Genomic DNA, 21,651 nt, shown 5'->3' with positions numbered 1-21,651 from the left:
CCCTTTTCAATATGAGGTTATACTTCTCAGCCTTTTTTATTATGTTTGTCCTTATTTTGAGCAGTCTACAGTCTACTCCCCATCATATATGTGTTACGGTCACGTGATCCTTGACACACCGGCTTGACTGAGTCGATGGTCGATGGTCCAGAGAGTAATCTGCAGGGTTGATTGAATGTGTTAATTTGTTTAAGACAGAGTAATATTGGACTCCTCTGTCCTGCGTATTGCCTCTGGCAATGCTCTGCTCATATTTTACTTAAAGAAATTCTGTTCTCATTATTAATAAAACTTCACCTTTTAATTAAAAAAACCCTAAGTGTTCTTTTGCTTGCTGTTTGGTATGTCACAAGGTTGATAAAATTCACTTATTAAAAACTGTAATTAAAGGACAGCAGCCACCGTCATAGCATGTCACTAGTGCCATAAACTGGTATCCAATCAAGGATAATGATAAGAACAGGTTATCAACTGAAATATTGACAGGAAGAAGTGTGTTTAACAGAAATGGCAGCAGGTCGGAGCAAATGTGGTGGTGTGCTCTATTCGCCCTGGGCTAGCCTGCAGCTGCCAACTAAAGGTAGTAGGTTAATTAGGTCCTTGGTTGTAAAGCCCATTGTGGAGACATCTCTGCAGTGTGTGGAAATCACCTTATAAATGTTTTTCTGGGGCAACACTGTCCTTCATTCTAGCAATTTTGTTGATTTTGATACTAGACAGCAGATGGTTTCAGTACATGGGGAGTACATGCATGCTAGTGTATTTGTTTTGTACTTCTGTAGGAAAGGTAAGGATGATATTGGAAGTTCCTCAAACAGGCCATTCACAATCAGCTTTAAAATTAGGGATGGATAAATGTAAATAAATGAATGAGTAGGACTATGTAAGGTGAGGGGGTGCATGAGTGCTTGTTTAAGTAATTTGGGATTGTTAATTTACACCGTCTCACTGAACAGCCAAATGCTGGATATTACTTGTGATCTTTGTGGCCTGCATTTTATCTGTATATGTGTTTTTTTTTTCTTCATGGATCACATGAATGCAGTAGCAGAAATTTAAAGAATGTTGAGTGAAATCTGCAGGAGGCTACTGAAGTGCTCAAAAAGCTTCGTCCCTTGAATGAAGATGCAGTGAATGATACATAATGAGTTACTGTTGAGCACCGAAATACTTCTGAGAGTGGATAGCCAGTAGTCTAAGCAGGGAACAGCATCAGTAAAAGGTTCTGAGGAATTAATCGATAATCAAAGGTTTAAATGATATACTGTCATCCTCCCCTGTAAGATTCATCTGAGTACAGTGATAAAGTGATGTTTTACATACCAGGAGAGACAGAGAAAACAGAGGAGGGGTATGAGATGGACTGTAGGTGAAGGGTTATGTGCTGGCACTGATCTGGAGTCGTGGATGAGCATCACTGAAGGATCCTGGTGAGTCAGATGTTAATGGGAACGCTGCTCTGTCTTGACAATGGCAGAGACCCAGGTTCAGTCTCACTGCAGTGCGGGTTGTGCTCAACTCTGAGATGAAGACTGAACTTTAAATCAAATTTCGAGCTCGGCGCTCCCTGAAGTGAATGAAAAATTCTGCGGAGCACACAAAAATGTGACGCTTACCTAAGTTTGGCATTCAAAGGTCGGTGTGTCCGGGGAAAAAAAAGATGTGATAATGTTGTGTACCTGCACAAATACCCCGGAAAAGCAATTCCGTCGTCGTATAGTAGCACCATTTCCACATTTCTGGAGCTCATTCTTTAACCATCACCATACATCACAATCAGAAGACGGTGTAATGCGTACAGCATTATGCTCTGATGGAGCACGAGAGCACAGTGTTAGGTGCTGACATTTTAATTACCTTGTCATGCAATCTAGATCTGTGGACCTATTTTGAAAATGTAATTTATGGCAACAGATGAAAGTATGCATTCTGTAAGCCCGCGTTCCGAAAGTAGGTACAAGCTATCTTGATAAATGCAATCTCTCTGTGCTGTTTTTCAAAGCAGAATGGAATATTGCTGTATCTTTCATTGTGGTATTCAAGGCACGTTGTGTCATAAAGGTTTAGTTTTGCATTCCTTTATGGACTGTATGACAAAATAAGCCTCTACCAAACATGTCAAGTTCCTGGGTGGATGATAGATTTTATAGTAAAAAAATGTGGAATCAGAACTTTTTTTTGAGCTGCTTTTTTCTTACTGGAAGTACATTTTGATTGTGAAAGATATTCCCCAAAATATTTTACTTGGCTAATCAGCTAATATAACAAATATAATTAATTATCACAGACCATTTCCAGATCACATGTGAAAGTGTCATAGGTAATTATGCTCATTTATGTACAACAAAACGCAACTATGGCTTAATGTAATGGGCTCTGATATTACAGTACTGACATCAAATGATGCTGGAACCATGCGCAATCTTTTTGAATAGCAGCTGGTCCATTTGGGCTGAAAATGAGAAAAACCTTCCAACCTCAGATAAACAAATCATCACTGAGATCAGTGGGGACTTGGGTTTGGCCTTGCAGAGATGGCTGTGTGATGTGTGTATTTGCTGGATGGCTCCAGTTTTTGTGAAAATGGGCTGCGCTGAATTCAACGCTCATGAGCCGGCTTCAACAGATGGAGGGTTTAAATTCTGCTTGCCCGCCTCTTTGATTTTATTAATGTGCCAAATTACTGATCTGTCTGAACCGTGTAGGCCTACTTCTCTGGTGGTGAAAGTAGGGAATGTGTACACATGAATCCTGCACGGCCAGCTCAAGTTGCCACCGCGGTGAAGCTCACTGAGGCTGGTTTTCATCAAACAGCTGGCTTGTTACCATGCCTCTACGCAGTGTAGTGCTGTGGCAGGTTTTGACAGTGTTAAATAGCACAGCTACATCTTAAAATAGACACCATCTACATTTGTAATCACTGAGGCTTTACACCCCTTTTTCTACGGTTTATGTCACGTTATCTTGGCAATCCCTTTCTTAACAGGTATAATGGCTTACATGTCTCCCAAGCTGCATATGTAATTACCTTCTGATGGATATCAGGTCTGCTCTTTCCCCAGGGGCATAAGACAGTGGTGCCCATTATGCCCCTCACTGTTCTCTTTAGTCATTGAACCCCTGTCAGCCATTTCTCAGGAGAAATGCAATGGAATCTAGTCAGGGTCAACCTATAATAGGTTGGGTATGTTCAATATAAACATGCTGTTATGTGCATTCTTCAGGAAACCAGGGAAACAGGTTAACATCCTGCGAAGCTTAAACCTTCTGGGTGAAGCCTCAGTTCATCTAGATCATTCCAGTAAGCCAACAAGGTAAGGATGTGTAGAAATTAAGAAACCGCAAGGCCGACCAAGCTGTTTTCAGGTTGGTAGCCTTTTTAATTAAAAGTTAATTAAAGCAGACTAGTCTGACCTTCCAAAGCTGCCTGTGGCATCTGTGAGGGGCCCCATCATTTCCCAAAAGCTCCCATGCCGAGAACAACTTTTCAGCCAGGTTTCTGCCAACCACAGAGCTGTACAGCAGGCTGCATCCTCATTAGCATGGCCCAGCCTTCATCTCCCGCTTCTCCTTCAAGCAGTGTTTGAAGGTACTTTTATTTTGACAATCCTCATTTAGTATTGAAACCAGGAAAGGGAATATTAAACTGACAGTTGGTACAAAAAAAGAGAATCTAACCAGACAGTATTTACACTTTTTTTTTTCTTCAGTCAAATTTTCAGTAGGGTCAAAAAGTAATCTGATTTCTTCCAGAGTTAACATATCATAAATGGCATCCTCAGTGCTGGTTCACTTGGCAAAATTTGACCTTTAACTCATCACTAATTAAATGTGTCAACGTGTTCACAGTGCGGCAGTGTAAGTGCCATTTCCCAGTGGATGAAACAAGAACACAGCTCTTTTGGCTTTGCTGCATATGGGTGAAATTAATTTTATTGACCTTTTAGTGAACTTCTGCACTCAAAAAACACCCAAGGGCAGTTTTCTAAAGGGAAGAAAAAAACAATGCCATGGAAAGAGTGGAGTTGTTGTGACTTAGCATTTTATAAATCAGCCCTGTCAGAGCCTATAACTTGGTGTGGGCTTGGTATGTCCCACTAAATATAGCTGGGCTTCTTTGTCAAACACGTAGTGTCTCTGCGTACAAATGCACATCTTTAATTAGATACGCATGTTAAATGGTAAAGTATATCGCCCATATTTTTTTTATTTTTCAGAGAACACTCCAACTGTTCTTTGAAACAGATGGTGAACTGTAGAAGTTGAATTTCATCAGGTCATAATTGTGAAGGACTAAGGGGCATCTCTTCTGGTGTTGGTAGTGCGAAGCAGCCCATGTGACTAATATCAAGCAAAGTCCACAGATTTATGCAGGGCTTCACATGGAGGCATGATGGTATAATTAGTTAGAGTCAAAGAAAGAAGACGCCCTCTGTGTTTACGAGCATCAGGAACCCAGCCTGGGCTTTTGGTGGGTTCTGTTTTTTGTCTTTTGCTGTCTTTCATTAATGACATGAATGATGTTAATTAATCTCATTTAGCCTTTGAAGTGCAGATGGGTATACTGCTGTGTTGGTATTTCTAGCAAATAATTTTTTTCTGATCTTTGTTTGCTGTGACTGTTGTTTTCCTTTGTCAAATACTGTATTTTTATGTGTGTTTATGTATGTGTATATGCATGTAAATAATGTACATTAGTATGCAGTTCAGTGTATTAGTGTATTAGTGTACAGTTTTAGTGGTCTGCATTTCATTTGATCATTATGTCTTATTCACATTCTGTACTTTAGATACTGAGAAAGGGATTATTCCTTTATTCTTTACCTTGGTATTAGTGTTATAGTGGTCAGGACTGCAGCAGTTTATTTTTTCCCCTTATGCAACCCTTATTTGGAATTGCCAGTTGTATATTAGTCTAGTCTGACTGAGACAAGCTGTGCATTCTTGCAGAAGCACTGAAGCAAGACAAATGGGATCCTCCAATGCACTTCTATCCCCTCAATAGCTATTTTTCACACTAGAAGTTACACAGTACATTACAGTGGAGTGGGCAGTCATTGGATGATCTGCGCTACTCCACTGATGTCATCTTGCAGGCACCTGACAGCAGCGAGACCAGGAAAGTTTGACTGACCTGCCCACCTTTATCCTGGACAGAGTGAAGCCAGCTTGCTTGGCTGCTGTGGGCTCCTGGACATTGTTGGCAAATAACACAGCCGGTTTCATGCCCAGGCCATGGGGCTCACTTCACCCTGCTCTCAAGACAGGCCTCTTGCCAACTAAGCCACTCGGAAGTAGCAGTTCAAAGTTACTCTGTTGCTGCTGTTATGAAATTGAGAGCATTCAGAGCACGCTGCAGCATTATGGAATACATTCACAGATTCACTGCTTTAGTTAACATAGTGAGGAAAAAGCATGTAGTGAATAAAAAATGCAACCACTCCTTTGTAAAGGAGATGCACTTATATAAAGTAATGGGTTATTTTTAATGCATATTGTACATTTAATGCACATTACAGAATAATGTACATTATGTACAATGGAGTATTTTTAACTGATTATGGAAAGATTCTGTCAATTTCCCCAAACTGCCTGTGAAGTAATACAATGTCATTTTATTCTCTTACTGTCCACAGAGCCATAACCTTGGACAACCAGCTGGTGGTGCTCTCTACGGCAGCAGCCGATGCAGGGAGGTACTACGTTCAAGCAGTCAATGAAAAGAACGGGGAAAACAAGACAAGCCCATCCATTTACTTGAACATAGCGAGTGAGTAGAGGCTGAAACATCTCAACTCTGTAAAAGCGTGTGGCTGTTGGCACAATGCTGCCATTGACCAAGAAATGGAATCCAAGGTCTTTTATCTATGGGATATAGAATAATATGCTGTCATACACTGAGTCAGTCTGCTTTATTATTTCTAGTGTACATTTCCTCTCTCTTTTGTTCCTCTTTATTCTTTACTGTCGCATTACATCTGTATGAGTGCTAAAAGGATGAGAACTCTACACATATCCCTCAAAAGGCCAATAGTATGGCTCAGTGGTTAGGAGCAGGGTTTGTAAACAAAAGGTGGCTGGTTCAATTCCCCTGCTGGGACACTGCTGTTGTGTCCATGGGTAAGGTACTTTACCCACAGTTGTCTCAGTACATATCCAACTGTATAAACAGACAAAATTTTAAGTCACTCTAGAGAAGAGCTTTTGCTGAATGAGAATAATGTAATGTAAAGAATTTTTCTTTCAAATGATAAACCCAGGGACAGTGATTGGTTGGACGTACCAGGTGTGCGACAGATACTGTACCTTTGTATGGGGCATTGTATCTTTTTTTACAATACTTTTTACAAATACTTTTTGCTACTTTTTCGGAGAGATTAAAATTAAATCTTTGAAATGTTTGTTTAAATTCAACACCAAATATACATTCCCTTGACATGTGTTAAAAGAGGGAGATTGTAAAGCCCTTACAATGGAAGTAGTGCTCTGTTATGAATCATCGAGTAGTTAGATCCTGAAAGCGACACAGTGGGAAAAGAATGTGTCATTATGCTTAGCTGGAAACCTCCTGGTTGGAGTTCAGCAGATTCCCATATGTCTCTGTGTCTCTATTTAGAGTAGGGGATCAGAAATGTTTCCAAGCCTGCTGTAAAATGACTGCATGCAATAATATATGCCTAAACATGTACTGAACTGGTATAGCATACAATTTAATGCATCTGAATTTCTGTGAAATGAGTATATGATATGTTTATTTTTTCATGGATCTCTTGAGCGACCTTAGCCCCTCTGTCGACCCAAAGCTCTGTAGACCCCTAAAACACAGTTTATGAATCATCAGTTCACACCATGGTGACATCAACTGCACTCACACACATTGTTTTCCTTCTGCTTCCATACTGTTGTTGAAGGAATGCCCTGGGCCAGAGGGCCCCCAGTGGATAGTATCTGTCAACATGGTGGTACATACATTCTGAATAAACAGAGGAACCATGGACACATCAAAGTTGTTATATAGGCTCAATAGGCTCAATATATTTGTAGGATTGGTGGCATTATTTGTTTGATTCAATTGTGAAGACATCAAACAGGTTCAGAAAAAAACATGAAAAACTGCACCTTTTATTTTTTTTTTTACATTGACTGTCTTAATTCAAATTAGTACTCAATAATCTTATTAACATACTGGTCCTTTAACTGGGACATTTCTCTATCCTTTCCTCTTCTCTTTTTTTTCAATCTTCAATGTCAGGCTGTCACTTCAAATGATTAGTGTTGAGCTGTTGAACAGAGTACAGTGTGCAATTATAGTCATTTAATGAGTTTATTTTTCGTGTTTGGAGCTTTTCTGAGAGTAGACATACAATCACAGTTGAAAAATCCCAGCACCAAGCTAGTAATTACCACTTGACTGACACACTCAGTGCATTAACGCAAATTGTTGTGCCCTGCACAAATGCACTTTAAATGAGTCTTTCAGGTTAGACTTTTGATTCTCTCTAAAGCCAATGCTGAAAATATGAAGGATAAGATATGATTAGGAACAAGGGACTGAAAATTTTCAAGCACTTAGTAGCTGGACTGGTAGTATACGGGAAGACAAAAGCATTCTCGTATTCTGATTCCGATGATTGATATTCATAACGGACATTCAAATTATTTTGAAATGTCAGACCTCAGCAGCTATGTTAACTCTGAAACAGAAAAAAAAAACTTTCATACAGCACTTTATCAGTGAAACATACTGCATTTGAAAGTTGTAACCTTAATGTTGTTATAAACCACATCATAATCGGTCCTGACCACGGGACTGGAGATTTCTGGACTTGCTTGTGTGTGGATGTCAGGCTGATGCTCCTTCTCACAGGGGTTAACAAGGTTATAGAGGTATTTGCTGGCTTTTCGAATCTCCCCTCTGTGTCTTGGAAAGTACTGGGGTCTAATGGAGAATACTGCTCAGGTTCAGTTGCTCTTTAAATCTTTGCATTAGGCACTATTGTGTTATGAGACCCCACTAAGTCACCCCCTGATCTCCCCTTTTAATTTGATGTCTAGTTTCTGTTGATTTTTAAGCCAGTAAAGGACTTCTGGCCATGTTGTATTCATTTGTCTGTCAAAGTCACGATTTCAAGATCATTGGGTCATTGCCTACTGAAGAATTCTGAATGGTTCTGGATTTGGACAATTAGATTAAATTGTAACGGCAGCTTCGCATTGTTTCAAAGACTCCGTGACCTCGGGGATATTTGAAAGGAAATGACATTCAACTTAGAAACTGCCTCATTATTCACTGTTACTAATAATCTCATTTGTAGGCAGCTGGGTGTGGAGCTCTGCCCCATTTCTCTCTGTTGGAATCATTGTCCACTGTGTTAAACCAGCAGTGGCAGTTTGGGGAACTGTGCCGTTATTGCTTTCCAGCTCGGTGGGTTTGAGAACAAAGGTGTCAATAAAGCAGACTTGTGCGGGTCAGTATTTCAGCGCCATAAAGCAAGGCACATTGTTACATTATTCATTTGCTTAGAAGACGCCGTTATGCAGGGTGACTTGCAGCTGAACTATTACTTATTGCTTGGAGGTTTACTGAAGGAGTTGCTGAAGGCACCTGCGCGTGTGTAGACGCCCACCCAGGATCCAAACCTGCCTCTTAGTGACCACAGGGCCGCCCATCACCTGCATGAATTGCATGTAGCGCACCTGCCGCTCTTTGGAATTGCAAAACCGAGAGTGAAAAATCGCGTGCAACTTAGAGCTCTGCTTCTCCATCTCTCTGGGTTTGTGCTGTGTTATCGTGCTCTGCAGTGACTTCATCTGGGCATAAAGCAGGATCCAGTGTGGGTGTAGTTAACTGCAAGCACAAAGGCAGCCAGGTCCCACCGGCAGTGAATGCGATGTGATATCTAGCGGCACTGCAGGCCACGGGCGGGAGGACGATCCCTGCCTTTTGCGGAGACGGAGACGCTGCTGGCAGATGCTGCGGACTTACTGGGGATCCTGAGGAGCAGATTGCGTCATGAATATTTCATCAGGGACTAGGAGGAGTGTGGGGGGCGAAACAGGAAGTAGCAGTGTTTAAGGGTGCGGCGTGGAGCCCTGCCAGTGGGCTGCTGGAAGTGGGTAAGACCGGCCGGGAAATGCAATAAAGATGAGGGCAGCCGGCGGGTTTGTTCGCAGTCCAGTTGCACAGCTTTGCTGGGCCTTCAGGGGGGGCAAAACTTTCACTTTTTGTTTCACTTTTTTGTCTAGAGAGAAATAAATAAATAAATAACCACGCACCTCGTTTGCAGGAGACACCCCCCCCCCCCCCCCCCCACCCCAGGAAGTTGGCCCTCAAAAACGAAGTGAATGCTCGGCTTCTGGGCGTGGTAGGGAGGGGGACAGAATGGCATCACCACTGTTAGGCTTTTTGTTTCTTATCCCCTTCCTGTAAGAATCAAGGCAAGCTCAGCTCCTGGAGAGCTACTGTGGATGCCGCTCTTTGCTCCAGCCACCAATTTTAATTGTACAATTATCCCTTTTGTTTTTTTTTTGTTTTTCAGCTCAGTCTGGCCTTTTTGTTTGTTTTTCAGCTCGGTCTGGCCTTTTTTGATAAAATTTTTACATTACATTACAGCTGAACATTGTACATGGTCCCTGTACTCAAGCGTTTTACTGCAGTACATTTTCAGAAATGCATCAGCATAAATATGCTGTATACAGTTAATGACCTAATAGGACTGAATAAGACAGGGTAATTGGTTGGAACAAAAAGGCAGCATCAACACAGGCCCTCTCTGGCGCCTCCGTTTTAGACGCAGACGGTAGAATCCTCATTGGTTATCTTTCGTTATCACTGTCACATGTCACGTTTTCCACTGCTCTCTGTCAGAACTGGATTTCAAATGAGAGCAAAGTTGGACTTTTGATTCAGATAAGTTAATCATTGATACCAGATGGATATAATGGTTTCAGATCCATTTGTCATGTGTTTTGGACAGTATCTCCCCTCTGTGTGAATCTGTTCATCAAATCATATGGTTTTTGATGTGAGTACAGCAGAAAGTTAGACAGGGGATCCTTTACCTGTTAAGTTGGAGATTTGCTACCCCAAGAACTATTATATCACTCATTTGACATTTACCTACTGTAATTTAGTAGTCTGTGGTGGAATATCTAAGCGCTATGTAATTTCAGGTGTGCTATATGCAGAGCTTGTGAGCTGAAAAGGTCGTTCATTATGAATGGTCCTTGCTCACTAACTTCCATAGCCACTCTGCTCTATGGTCTTTGTTTTAACCACTCTGCTCCACTCTGTAGCGCTCCTCCTCCACAAATTGCTGCCATCTCTGCTGCAGTCTGCACCCAGCTCAATGGCCATCTTCCCTCAGAAACCCAGCTACAGTGAACTTTTTTTCAAGTCTTTTTTTTGAAAGTTCAGGCTGTCGAACCTCTTTGTACGTGTGCGCTCTGTGTGTACGGTGCATTCACGAGCATATCTTGAAAAGGAAAGTATATCCAAGGAGATGTCCCATCGTATATTTACGACATGGCGACAACTTAACACTTATTTCTTTCTTTAGTATTTTCACTTGTGGTTTCTCCTCTGTTCACCCCTTTTTTGGAATCAACAGCTGTGGTACATTAAGCTCACCTTTCCAAATGCCCTCTGTTCTCGAGAGGGAGTGCTGAAGCAAAACAAACACAATCCTCAGACACACTCACAGGCAGCCAGCGGCTAGTTTTTACACTACAAGCGCGCACTCTACCGCGGTGAAGTAAATGCTGACTGGAGGATAGGCACACCTTCAGTGATGTAATCTGAGCGGCTCTCAGACGGGTGATCAAGTGAACCCTGGCTGACCTACCCATGTCTGATAGTGAATGTTGCTGCTCAGACTCTAACCCAGGTCTAACCCAGGCCCAGTTAACTGGTGTGCCTTGACAGTACAGGTGATTGAAATCATTCAGAAACAGCTGTAGAAATACTTACATGGCTATACGTTATTTTGTCTACCTGTTCCTCTTCTGATCATATTCTGGCTCCTTTTTGTTATTACTCCGTCCTCATCACCCAGAAAACAAAGCCAGTCCCCTGATAAACAATTCAGAGACATATTCAGCCAGATATCACAGTCATATGTATATTTCAGCTGTTAAAACTTTATCTGCTTGTAAGTGCAGTGAAGTGGTGTGATACTAGTGCAGCCAAGGTCGTCCCCATCCATCTTGCTCTTCGGTGAGAAATTGCATCCGCAGTACATGCCTGCCTGTCTGTCGCTCCACGGAGGCTAGCTGTGTGCCATGCAGGGGCTGTCAGAGCAGCAGGTGGAGCTGCACTGGCCCATTATCCCTTATTCAGCCTGTTTATACACTTATGTATCTTTGGTGGAAAAGAGTGACTGAATGAAGCACACAGGTAATTTTACACTCTTGCTCTACTCCTCTCCGTGGTGTGTAACTGCTGTGTTGCTGCTATGCACTTTCACACTGTCACATAAGTCCTCTTGTGGCATAAAAGTTTAGAGTTGAGTTGTGTTTGTCTTTAGGGTTGGGGTTAAATTAAGGGTTTAAATTAAAGGGAGAGGTGGAGTTAAGGTTAGGGATAGGGTCAGGATGAGAACAAGGGATATTCAGTGTATTTGCCATGTAACCATGTGTTGTTGTAGGTCCCTAAAGTAATCACAATGTTGTGACAATGGAATAAGGTTAGTTAATGTTAAGTTATCTGATTTTCTAATGGGCAGTAAACCTTAAGCCTCACTTCAGCTACTTCTTGGCAAACATGCTAGTTCAGTTAAGCAGGTCTCCCCATTGATGTGGTCAAGTCAGCCTTAGACATTAGCATTTGTCTATGACTGATGCAGCAGTAGGTTTCTGAGGCACATGTGTTTCTCATGCCTTTTCTGTTTTTTTTTTTTCACATTTGACCAGTAACTGGGGTTACTGAAGAAGCATGCATTCTTTCAATTGCTATAGAACTGACAAAATGCATGGGGTTTCTTTCAGTGATGAGCCACTTAAAATGTAAAAAGGCAACATCACAATGAAATATAAAACAAAAGACAGAGGCTGGATGTATATGCAATATTGATGGGACTCCTCCAGATACAATGCCAAGCCTTGTCTCGAATCCCAAAACATTTTAATGCAGTTGTTGTTGCTTTTTCAAATTAGTCTCCCCGCTGAATATAGTGCACGTATCTCCCAACTACAATTCCATCGATGTAGGCGTATTGATTAAAAAATAATAGACAAGCTTTGAACCATTAGCCGCTTGGGCTTTACCCTGAGGTTTAGCATCATAGAGCAAGGTCTCAGTGATTGTTGTCCAATGCAGGAAATTGTTTTGTTTTTTTTTTTTCGGGGGGGAAAATGAAAACCATACACAATCAATAAAATCAACTCTAAAAAGCATTTTAAGGGCTTTTATGCCATGCAGACCATGGAGGATTCAGAAATGTGGTTTGAAAGAAAAAACAAAACAAGATACTCCTATACTCATTTCATTTTCACAAGATTATTTCTGAACTCAGACAATACAGAGTAACCACCCATAATATAATCATTCATAATATAGCAATTGCGACACATTTCAAATCGTGGCCATTAAAGTGGTTTGTCAACCTGTAGATTTCCCACAGGTACATGGAAGTCAGAGTTAAATGAAATTAAAGCAGCCATATTCTGTTACTTCACATGATTTTTGTTCTGCATTAAAAAAGCTGCAAAGCACAAAGCATTTGTTAAATGTTTTGCTGTAATAATTTCCTAAAAGCAGTATACTCATTGAACATGAAAATATTTTCTGTCCTCACTTGGTAGCTCTGGACAAAGGAGTATTATGTGTAGTAATGCATGTAGTATTCTGGATTCTTTGTAACTGATGTATCATAGTTTACTTGGCTTCTGTTGCGTAGTCAAGTTGCGCAAGTAAACTTGTAGTAGGGCTTGAATAGTGTTATGCTTACACTTACTGGTCTGGGAATGTTTGTTTGCCTGGTCTGACACTGTTGCGCATGTAGATGAATGGATACACTTATGTTCTGTTGTGCTTGAAGTCGCTCTGGATAAGAGAATCTGCTAAATGCGTGTAATGTAATTTAATGTAATATAAGAGCGTTGACAACATGAATGCTGGTGCATTAGAAATCTCTGCTACATAAACATATTAGCATGCTAACTTTGCCCTCTTCCCTTTGCCCTCTTCTGGGCTAGACATCATTGTTCACCTTGAATATAAAATGGAGTGCATTTTAGCCAGCTAAATATCCAGGTATTATTTATGGGGCAGGTTAAAGACGAATAATTATCCTCAGTATGAAAACACTCTGTGAAACATGGAAAAACTTTTCCAATTCTCAACCTGCTCACCCTGTCCCTCCTTCCTCCTTTTTTCCACTCCCTCCTCTTTCAGGGGAGGTAGAGGGAAGATGAATACAGCATGTCGAATATTTTGAGAATAGCGTCATTAAGATTTAATGAACTCCTCCATAAATTTTTATAATAATCTTCCCAGCGCCTGATTAGACTCAAATCAAAAGCCCTGTCTACTCCACTGAGAGAGTCCCAGAGGGAGGAGGGATGATTTTAGCACTGATTGTGTTAAAGCAGGTCTCCTCTACCTGGATATCATTGTCTGTCCCTTTGTTCTTGATTTTATCATTTGTTTCCCTATTTGATTAGCCAGATGTTCCTGTTTGGGAAGTGTGTTAGGAGCATTTGATTAGCTCAAGCATAAAGCTTCAGGTCTCGTCCCTGACATTCATCGTCGCCTTTAATTGGCTCTATCGGAAACAAATGCTTTCCCTTGGAGATTGTTTGGTTTGCAATATCTGTGGCTTGATAACTTGTCACCTGTAATATGAATGGAACACTTGATTAGAAGGGACAGTGCATGTTTTGTGGGGATGCTGGGATATTCAGGGTGCTTAAAGGATTTTTGTTTGTCCTCTTGTTAATAACTGCAAAAAAAACTACTCCCATGACTTTTGAGAATTCTAAACAAATGAAAAATGAGATGACTATCATCTCCCTAGATGGGTTCATAAAAAGCTGAATTTTCAGTATAAAGTGTTTATGATAGGTTTAATATCACTCTGAACATTTTATCATTGCTGTTTTGTGACATACCAATATAACATGATTGATTATAATCCAGTGTAAAATGCAAGGCATCTACAGGAGGTAGAAAAAATAATGGCAATGCCAAATGAAAAAGGGCTCATGTTTTGAAGTAACTAAATCACAATTAAACAAGGAGTCTACACGTGTTCCATATTACTGTCAATACTGATTATCAATCTTTCTGTGTTGCTATAAAGGGCATTTTAAAATCAATACTTTAATATGTGTGTTTCTAAAGCTACACGAGAGATGTAACAGATTTTCAGATTTTCAGAGTTCAAATGCCTGAATTGCAGTCACAGAAAGGCAACATCATCAATGTGTCACCAGGAACAGTATTGAAAATTGAGATGGCATTGTCAAATGAGGAAAAAACTGCATTAGGAAAGACGAACAGTGGTTTCAGTTTGAAGGTCACTGACAGGGATAGACAGACAGTTAACAACAGATTGTTGCTAAAGACTGTACATTTGATACAGACCAAAGCTGGTATTTATGGTACAACTGCTATTTGGAAACCACTTGTAACGAAGCCAGTGTATAGCAATGCATAACTGGATGTAATGACCACATTGCCTGTTCCCAACTGTTTAACATGGTGGTGGATCTGTTATGGTTTGGGAAGCCATCTCGTAGGAGTCATTGGGCCCAGTTATTACTCGGCAAGGTAAAATTACAGCCAAGGATTGAAAAATGATTTCAGGCAAACGGATGTACCCTGTGGTGTAAACATTGTTTCCTCAAGATGTTCTCATATTCCAAGATGATAACACCCTCTTACATACTGCTAAAGTTATTCAGTAGTGGTTTTCATGAACACCGGGACGAAGTCAAACGCTTCCCAGAGCCTCCCCAATTACCAGGTCCGTACATCATAGATGTGGGGAATGTAGAGTGCGGAGTAAATTTCTACCTGCTTCATCTCTTAAAGAACTGGAGGCTTTCCCTATTGAAGAATGCTCCAATATCCCACTCGAAACAGTCCAGATCTTGTATAATAGCAGGACTGGAGCTGTTCTGGAAGCAAAGGAAGCCCAACGCCTTATTAATTAATAATTATTCATAAATTGTTTGGCGTTTCCATTATTTTGTCTATTTGTAATACTGAATACAACATAATGCTATAGGGAATGTATGCCTGAAGCGGTGATGACTGACTCTAGGTGAGTATGCACAGTATGTAACATGTAACATGAAGCAAAGCTAAGTCGGCTCACATTTGCTGAAGAATCCCGGTGTCTGGGACCCAGTTCTTCACATCATTGTTGTGTTTTCCCTTGTTGATCTTATTACAATGTGCCTGGTGTCATAGTCCTAGAATGTCTAAGTAGTAATTTGTATGAAGAGGCAGAGCATCTCTCATTTCTGAGCTATAGGCACCTGGCACATTGCTAGGAGGACCTAATGCAGAAGTGGCCCTGGCTGACTATAACCCACCCTAGCCTGGCGAGCCACATCCAGATGTGTCCGGCTGCTGTGGCCTCCTGCCATTTTATACTATGTTGGAAATTATAATTATGACAGAATCCACACGTTTGAAATTGAGCAAAATTAAATTAAAAAAAAAAAATTTTTTATCACAATCAGAAAAGTTTTGCTGTAGTATCGTTAAACACATGGCTCATCTTTCATCAAAGACAAAATGATGCATTTCATTTCATCACATTTTGTCATTTGGCAGATGCTCTCATCCAGACTGGCAACCAAGGCTGCTGTATGAAAGTGCATTTAATTAATTCACAGGAACAACTGTACGTACAGAAACATGACAGACCCCATCTGAACGAGTGCCAATCCGTCACACCAGTGCTGTGGAATCTGGTGTCATACAGTGAATACAGAACATGCACATTTGTATCCATGAAATGCTTGGAGTACTTCTGTCTTACCTGGGTACCCATGAATGAGGTACAAAGTAAACACAGGATGTGATCGTAGGAATCTGAACAAGAATAGAATGCCCTTTCCCAAAGCCAGACACATCACAGCGTGTACGAGTTAGCACTGCCATTTCCAAATATACTCAGCGCCTTTGTGTTACATGGCCAGAAAATTAATTTGAAGGAATCTGAGGACACCTTGTAGTATTGTATGAAAAAAACAGGACCCAGGGAAAGTATTTGGCTGAACATACCTAGCATTGATAAGTCAGCCAAGTGAATCACACTGGCTCATTGTGTGCCTAGTACATCTGACAGAATGCTTTCCTGACATTTGTTTTCAAACACATTTTGACTCTTCTTAGGAATTGTAAAATAATTTTGACCTCATTTCAGATAATGATGTTAAATTTGTCCTAACCATTAAAGGGGATTGCATGTATATGTGTAATCCTGTTATACTGTTTTGGAAATCAAATAGGAGAATAGTATTATAGTTTATACATTATTTGTGTTGAAGGAATAGTGCCCTTTTAAACAGATTTTTCCATCTCCTCTGCTCCTCTGTGGGGTAGATCTGCACTCAGGTGGGATACTAAATGGTATGAACTAAGTGGGTAGGATGGTGACTAAATAAAACTGAATAGACCTGGACAACCTGGAAGTAGAAGAAGATAATATTCTCCTGAAAAAATCTCAGTTTTCTCCCAACAAAGAAATTTCAGCACTTCAGGTGTTTTTTCTTTTTTTAATCTACCAGTGCAAGATTAAAGAATAATGTATGCTGTAGGTGTGTCTGTGTTTGTGTCTGCCTGTGTGTGTTTATATTAGTATGTGCATGCATGTGTGCCTGTGTGCTTGTGTGTGATGTGTGTGTATGCGTTTGTGTTTTCCCGTGTGTAGATGGAAATGTGTGGATTTGTTTTCTCCACAGTGACTCATTTGTCAGCGGTAAATGTTTAGCTGTTAGTTGAGCAGTCACGTCCAAGCATTTGAAAGTCCCTTAACGACCCTCATGTGGTACCTTTACGAGATTGGGTTCATTGTCCTCACGCATTGTATTGTCGCTTACAGTAAATTGCTTTTACGGCTTTTATCGCTCCGTTCAGCTGCCACATGGGGCACATCTGAGGCAAATCAGCGCTTGGCTCTCTACTACGAACGGGAGCTTTTAAAAGCAACGCAGGAAAAAAGCCATTCGTACTACGTATACATTCATGGCGGTCTGCAGGGGCTGTTTGAAACATTTGTAAAAACCGCACCTTGCAAGGTCCTCATAGACAGTGTGTTTGATTGATCCTAGCTTCAGGTGTAATCAGGCTCTCCCCTCACCATAAACCGCTCGCTCTCAAAATGTGTGCCTCATTCCACGTTAGTCCCAACTGAGGACTGCAAAGCAGAAGAAATGCAGGGAAAATAAGCACCATTTTAAGAAATCTGACACAGCACCCATGGTGTATATTTTAATGATGCGTTCTGATTCCGTGCCTGTAAAAATTTGAATTTTCACTGTTCGGATTAACAGAAGAAGCATTTATTACTTATTTATGGAGCCCTTCATTACGATACATATTTGCAGATGTCCTTGTCTAGGATGATTTACATAGCATTACGTACAGACTGCAGGATATAAATTGCAGATAAGAAATCACCATACAATGTACCTAATGCTCCGCGTAACATGCATCTAAATGCCGGTGCAGGGCCATCATGGCATACAATTATAACACAAGCTCCTAAATCACGCCACATCTGAATGACTCATCATTACTTTTTAAAAAGGTAAGGAATGAATTGAATTCAGCCCTTTGTTAATTCATCTTGTTGTCCTTTAAATTGCGAGTGGAAAAAAGTATGAAGGTCACTGCTCCATTCAAGCCCTGAGGGTGTTCACTCTTCTGCTGGTCATCATTTTAAGGTCTCATGGCACTTTTTTGTACAGTTGTAAACTGCAATCTACAAAAATCCATGCAGGCAGTCAGGCAGTCCTGGGCTTTCTTCTTCAGAAGGCTACTGAGAGCTGTGAACCTCATCTTTGTGTAGAGAGGGGCCTTTTTCAATTCAACAGGGCCATTCAGCAGAATAAAATTTCAGAGATGAAGGGTATTTTTAATGCTACCCTCTTGTACTCATGTGGAAATTTATGGTTAAGTAATGGTTAAATCGTAAAATGGCTAAATTTGTGGTGATTACGTAATTGATTGGATGGAGATGTGAGAGGCAGTGTAACGGAGTGAGTCCGCCCTTCCTAAACACGGTAAGTTATAATACCGTACTGGTTTTGCTGTGGTAAAGGCACGACAATTTGTAATTGAAGAAACCAGTTTTGTTTATGACAATTCCCACTGTAATGGAAATGATGAACTTTTATCGGATTGCTCCTGGTTCTGCCATGAGGGGAGCCAAACCGGCAAAAGGCAGAAGCAGCACCAAAGTTAGCATGCAGGTTCATAGCTGAGACGCCATGGTCCATGTTCAGCAAAGGTGCTTACAAATAATGTGACTCGGTGAACAAGAGCAAGTGACTGAAACATTAGCTAAATGTATATGTGAATAATTGGGAAAACGTGCAGTTAACTGAATGTGTAAATATTACATAAAGATAATGCAACCTACCATATTTTTTTTGGCGGGTTTGGGTGGCCTTGGCAGCATCAGGTGATGGAAAGGATGGGATGGTGTCTTACGCAAAACTTCATTGATCTACAGGAGGCAGACAAAAGCCAAACTAATGTGGGGGGAGGATAATGATGGTATTATATCAACCTGTAAAATGTTACAGTGCAATTATTGATTGTATTCTTAGAGAAATGTGGGTAATAATGTTGTTAATAAAATTCATGTAAATATTGTAATTGATGATGATAATTGATTTTCCTACAGTTGATATGTTCTGGAGGAGCATCTTAAGAGGGGAACATTGATCAAGCTGGTCCCAATAATCGCTTGGGAGATTTTGAGCTGAAGAAATGGAGTGGTGTTGTGCTGTGCAATGTTGTGTGGAAAAGCAAGTATGTTGTTCATGTATGTGTTCCAAAGTGTTTTTGTCACTTGTAAATACTCTGCCGGCATTATTTTTCCTGGATTTCTTGGGGAAAATCTCTCACCAGTGGTGTGCACTACAACTCTTGTGCTGTGCTCATTACTGCTCCTACTGCTCAGTCATCCCCTCACAGGTAGTAAGGGCCCTTGATTAAAGATTTGGCAGTGGGTACACATATATCTAAACTGCTGCCTTTTAAAATTTGAACCTGAGAGAGTGTGGTAGGTGTTCAACACTGTGTCTGCTTATTAAACTATCTTTGTTGCTCAAAGTCTTTCAGACAGCAGTGAAGATGAAACTGTAAGTCTTGATGAAGCACAGAAAGGTTTGCCTGCTGGCTAGTACAGCTATCAAATTTGACCTTGTCTAATTGTGTGTGTGATGGAATCGCAGACAAATTCCAGGCTTCCTTAGAAACGTTCAAGATTTATTTCCTGAATGGAAGGTTTGAGAGTGTCATCCACTGTAGATCCACAGGCTAAAAAAGTTGATGGTCAGTACAAAGACTGTCATAGATATGTTTGGGTCATTCATAAAATTGATACAACTTTAGATGTTTCACACCCAATTGAATTCTCTTCATAAACTCTGAGTCAGTGGAAATATGCAATGGAAAAATGATTTTGCTTAAAAAGACTAAATAATCACTTACTGCCTGTTTTATATTGATTTATATTTGTCTAAGAAACAAATTTCAAGTATTTAAGCATAAGTCTTTACATTTCTCTTTGAATGCATGTTTCCTATTACCTTTTTCAGGTGTGTCCAAACTTTTGACTGGTACAGTACATTAGAATTAAACCACTGTGCAATGTCTGATGTAGCTTTAAGCCAGGTATACTCCCAGGTGGTGCAACAGGCCCCAGATACTTTTTCTCATTTGGGTTTTGCTTTCTTAAGTTGGGTCATTGATTAGGTGGGAACTCAGACTTGAATGCTGTGATACCTTCTTCATGGCGTTACCCATAGATGTGGTGTGCCCTCTTTATTGCATTCTTTCTTTTCTCTGGTCTCAGACGTATTACATGACAGGGCTGGGGAGGTTGTCTGAAACATAAACTAAAATAGGATTGTGAAGTGTCCATTACAATGTCGTTTAGGAGTAAAATCATTGTGGTCCAGTCTGAGGCAGTGCAGGAAACCAATGGACAACAATGGGGCCCTTTTCAGGGACCTGTGCCATGTAAAGTAATATTGAAAGCTAACTGGGGACAAGAGGGGCAGAGGTAGGATGGACAAGGAGCAGAATGTAAGGTATAGTTTTCCCCCTATTTTCTCTGCATTCTCAGCATTGGAGTTAATTGACATGTTAATAGCAGACTACTGATGGTTTCATTTTGCACGGCTGCATTACAGATAACAAGCCTGTAGCAGATTAGTGGAAGTGCTCCATGAATATGTCCCTCATGAGCAATGATTTTGTGGATGGCTTTAACAAGGCTCAGTGTCAGTGTTGCTGAGATTACTTCTCCCCCAGATTTTTCCTCCTCTGTTAATGCACTCATTTGTAACTGTTGGACAAGGAAAAGCTAACTTGTTTAGCTAAGGTTATTGCTTTTGCACAAACTCAGATGTTGAGGCAAAGGACTTGGGCTTGTACCCAGACAGCTTAGTTTCCAGTCCTCCTGTACCCCTCACCTGAAGTACTTCATTATAGCCACGCAATATCTATAAAAGCTATGGTTCCCTGGATAAGAACTTCTGCTAAGCAAATAAATATTCCCCCAAGCAGGACAATATCTCAAAATAACTGCCTCTGTTCCCTCTAAAGTAAATTGCATGAAGCCCTTTCCTAATGATATTTCAAACACTTGATGTTAATGCAATCATTATGGAGAAGTGCTTATTTTAACATTGCTGTTACTTTGCAGCTCAGGTCCATTCTGCCCCGCTGAAAATGCACTTGTTTAGTTGGTTGACGGTTTCGCTATAACGTCAAATATGTAATACATTATGTGTCTTAGAAAATTGGCTCATGTGGTTTGCAAGTGCTAACATTTACAGGAGTCTAACATTCCATAAGCTGCATGTGAGAGTTCGCCTCTTTTCTCTGCTGAAATTGAACATTTAGTTACAGCTTTTAAATGGAGCGGAGATAATCAGGATTTCCCATTTTTCATTTTTCCATCTTTTTAAAATACTCAGAGCAAGCGTTCACATGAAGTGAGTATAGTGAAGTCCACCTCGATATGAAAGCTTCTTTCTATAAAATGGAGGTCTCCAGCCCAAGGCAAAAGGGCTGGTGGGTGAACTGACCTATCATATTTGTGGTACTGTATGAGCAGGACTCACATGGAATTGCAAGTGAATGTGTTACAATGTTAAGAGTGGGACTATTTTGGCCTCCTTTAGATGACTGGATATGTCTGCAGTCTTTACAAACAGAAGATCGTCTTTTTTCCCACCCGCTATGTGTGATCATTAGGTCCATTTAATCACAGAGCGTTTTTCTTCTTCATTTTGGTGAAATTTGATTAAATGATCGCTTAAAGAAGAAATAATTTGGTTTAAGAGCTGCCACAATTGTTAATCAGTCAAACAACACTTAAGCTTTCTTCTTGTCACTGGCCTCACTGATCACTTATTATTCCAATGTCACAAAAAAAAGCCACCAGGAGGTGCTGC

General features: G+C 40.6%; 1 protein-coding gene across 1 annotated transcript in view; it reads left to right on the top strand.

Annotated features, from left to right (window-relative positions):
• The window catches only part of sdk1a (sidekick cell adhesion molecule 1a), a 251,719-nt gene that overhangs the window by 134,531 nt on the left and 95,537 nt on the right, over nucleotides 1-21,651 (top strand). Inside the window, exon 5 of the mRNA XM_036552383.1 lies at nucleotides 5,637-5,770. Coding sequence (XP_036408276.1) covers nucleotides 5,637-5,770 — 134 coding nt within the window. The remainder of the gene's footprint in view (nucleotides 1-5,636; nucleotides 5,771-21,651) is intronic.

The sequence above is a fragment of the Megalops cyprinoides genome, chromosome 19 (genome assembly GCF_013368585.1).
Source record: "Megalops cyprinoides isolate fMegCyp1 chromosome 19, fMegCyp1.pri, whole genome shotgun sequence".
Lineage (NCBI taxonomy): Eukaryota > Metazoa > Chordata > Actinopteri > Elopiformes > Megalopidae > Megalops > Megalops cyprinoides.
This window is presented reverse-complemented; position numbering and strand designations above follow the sequence as displayed.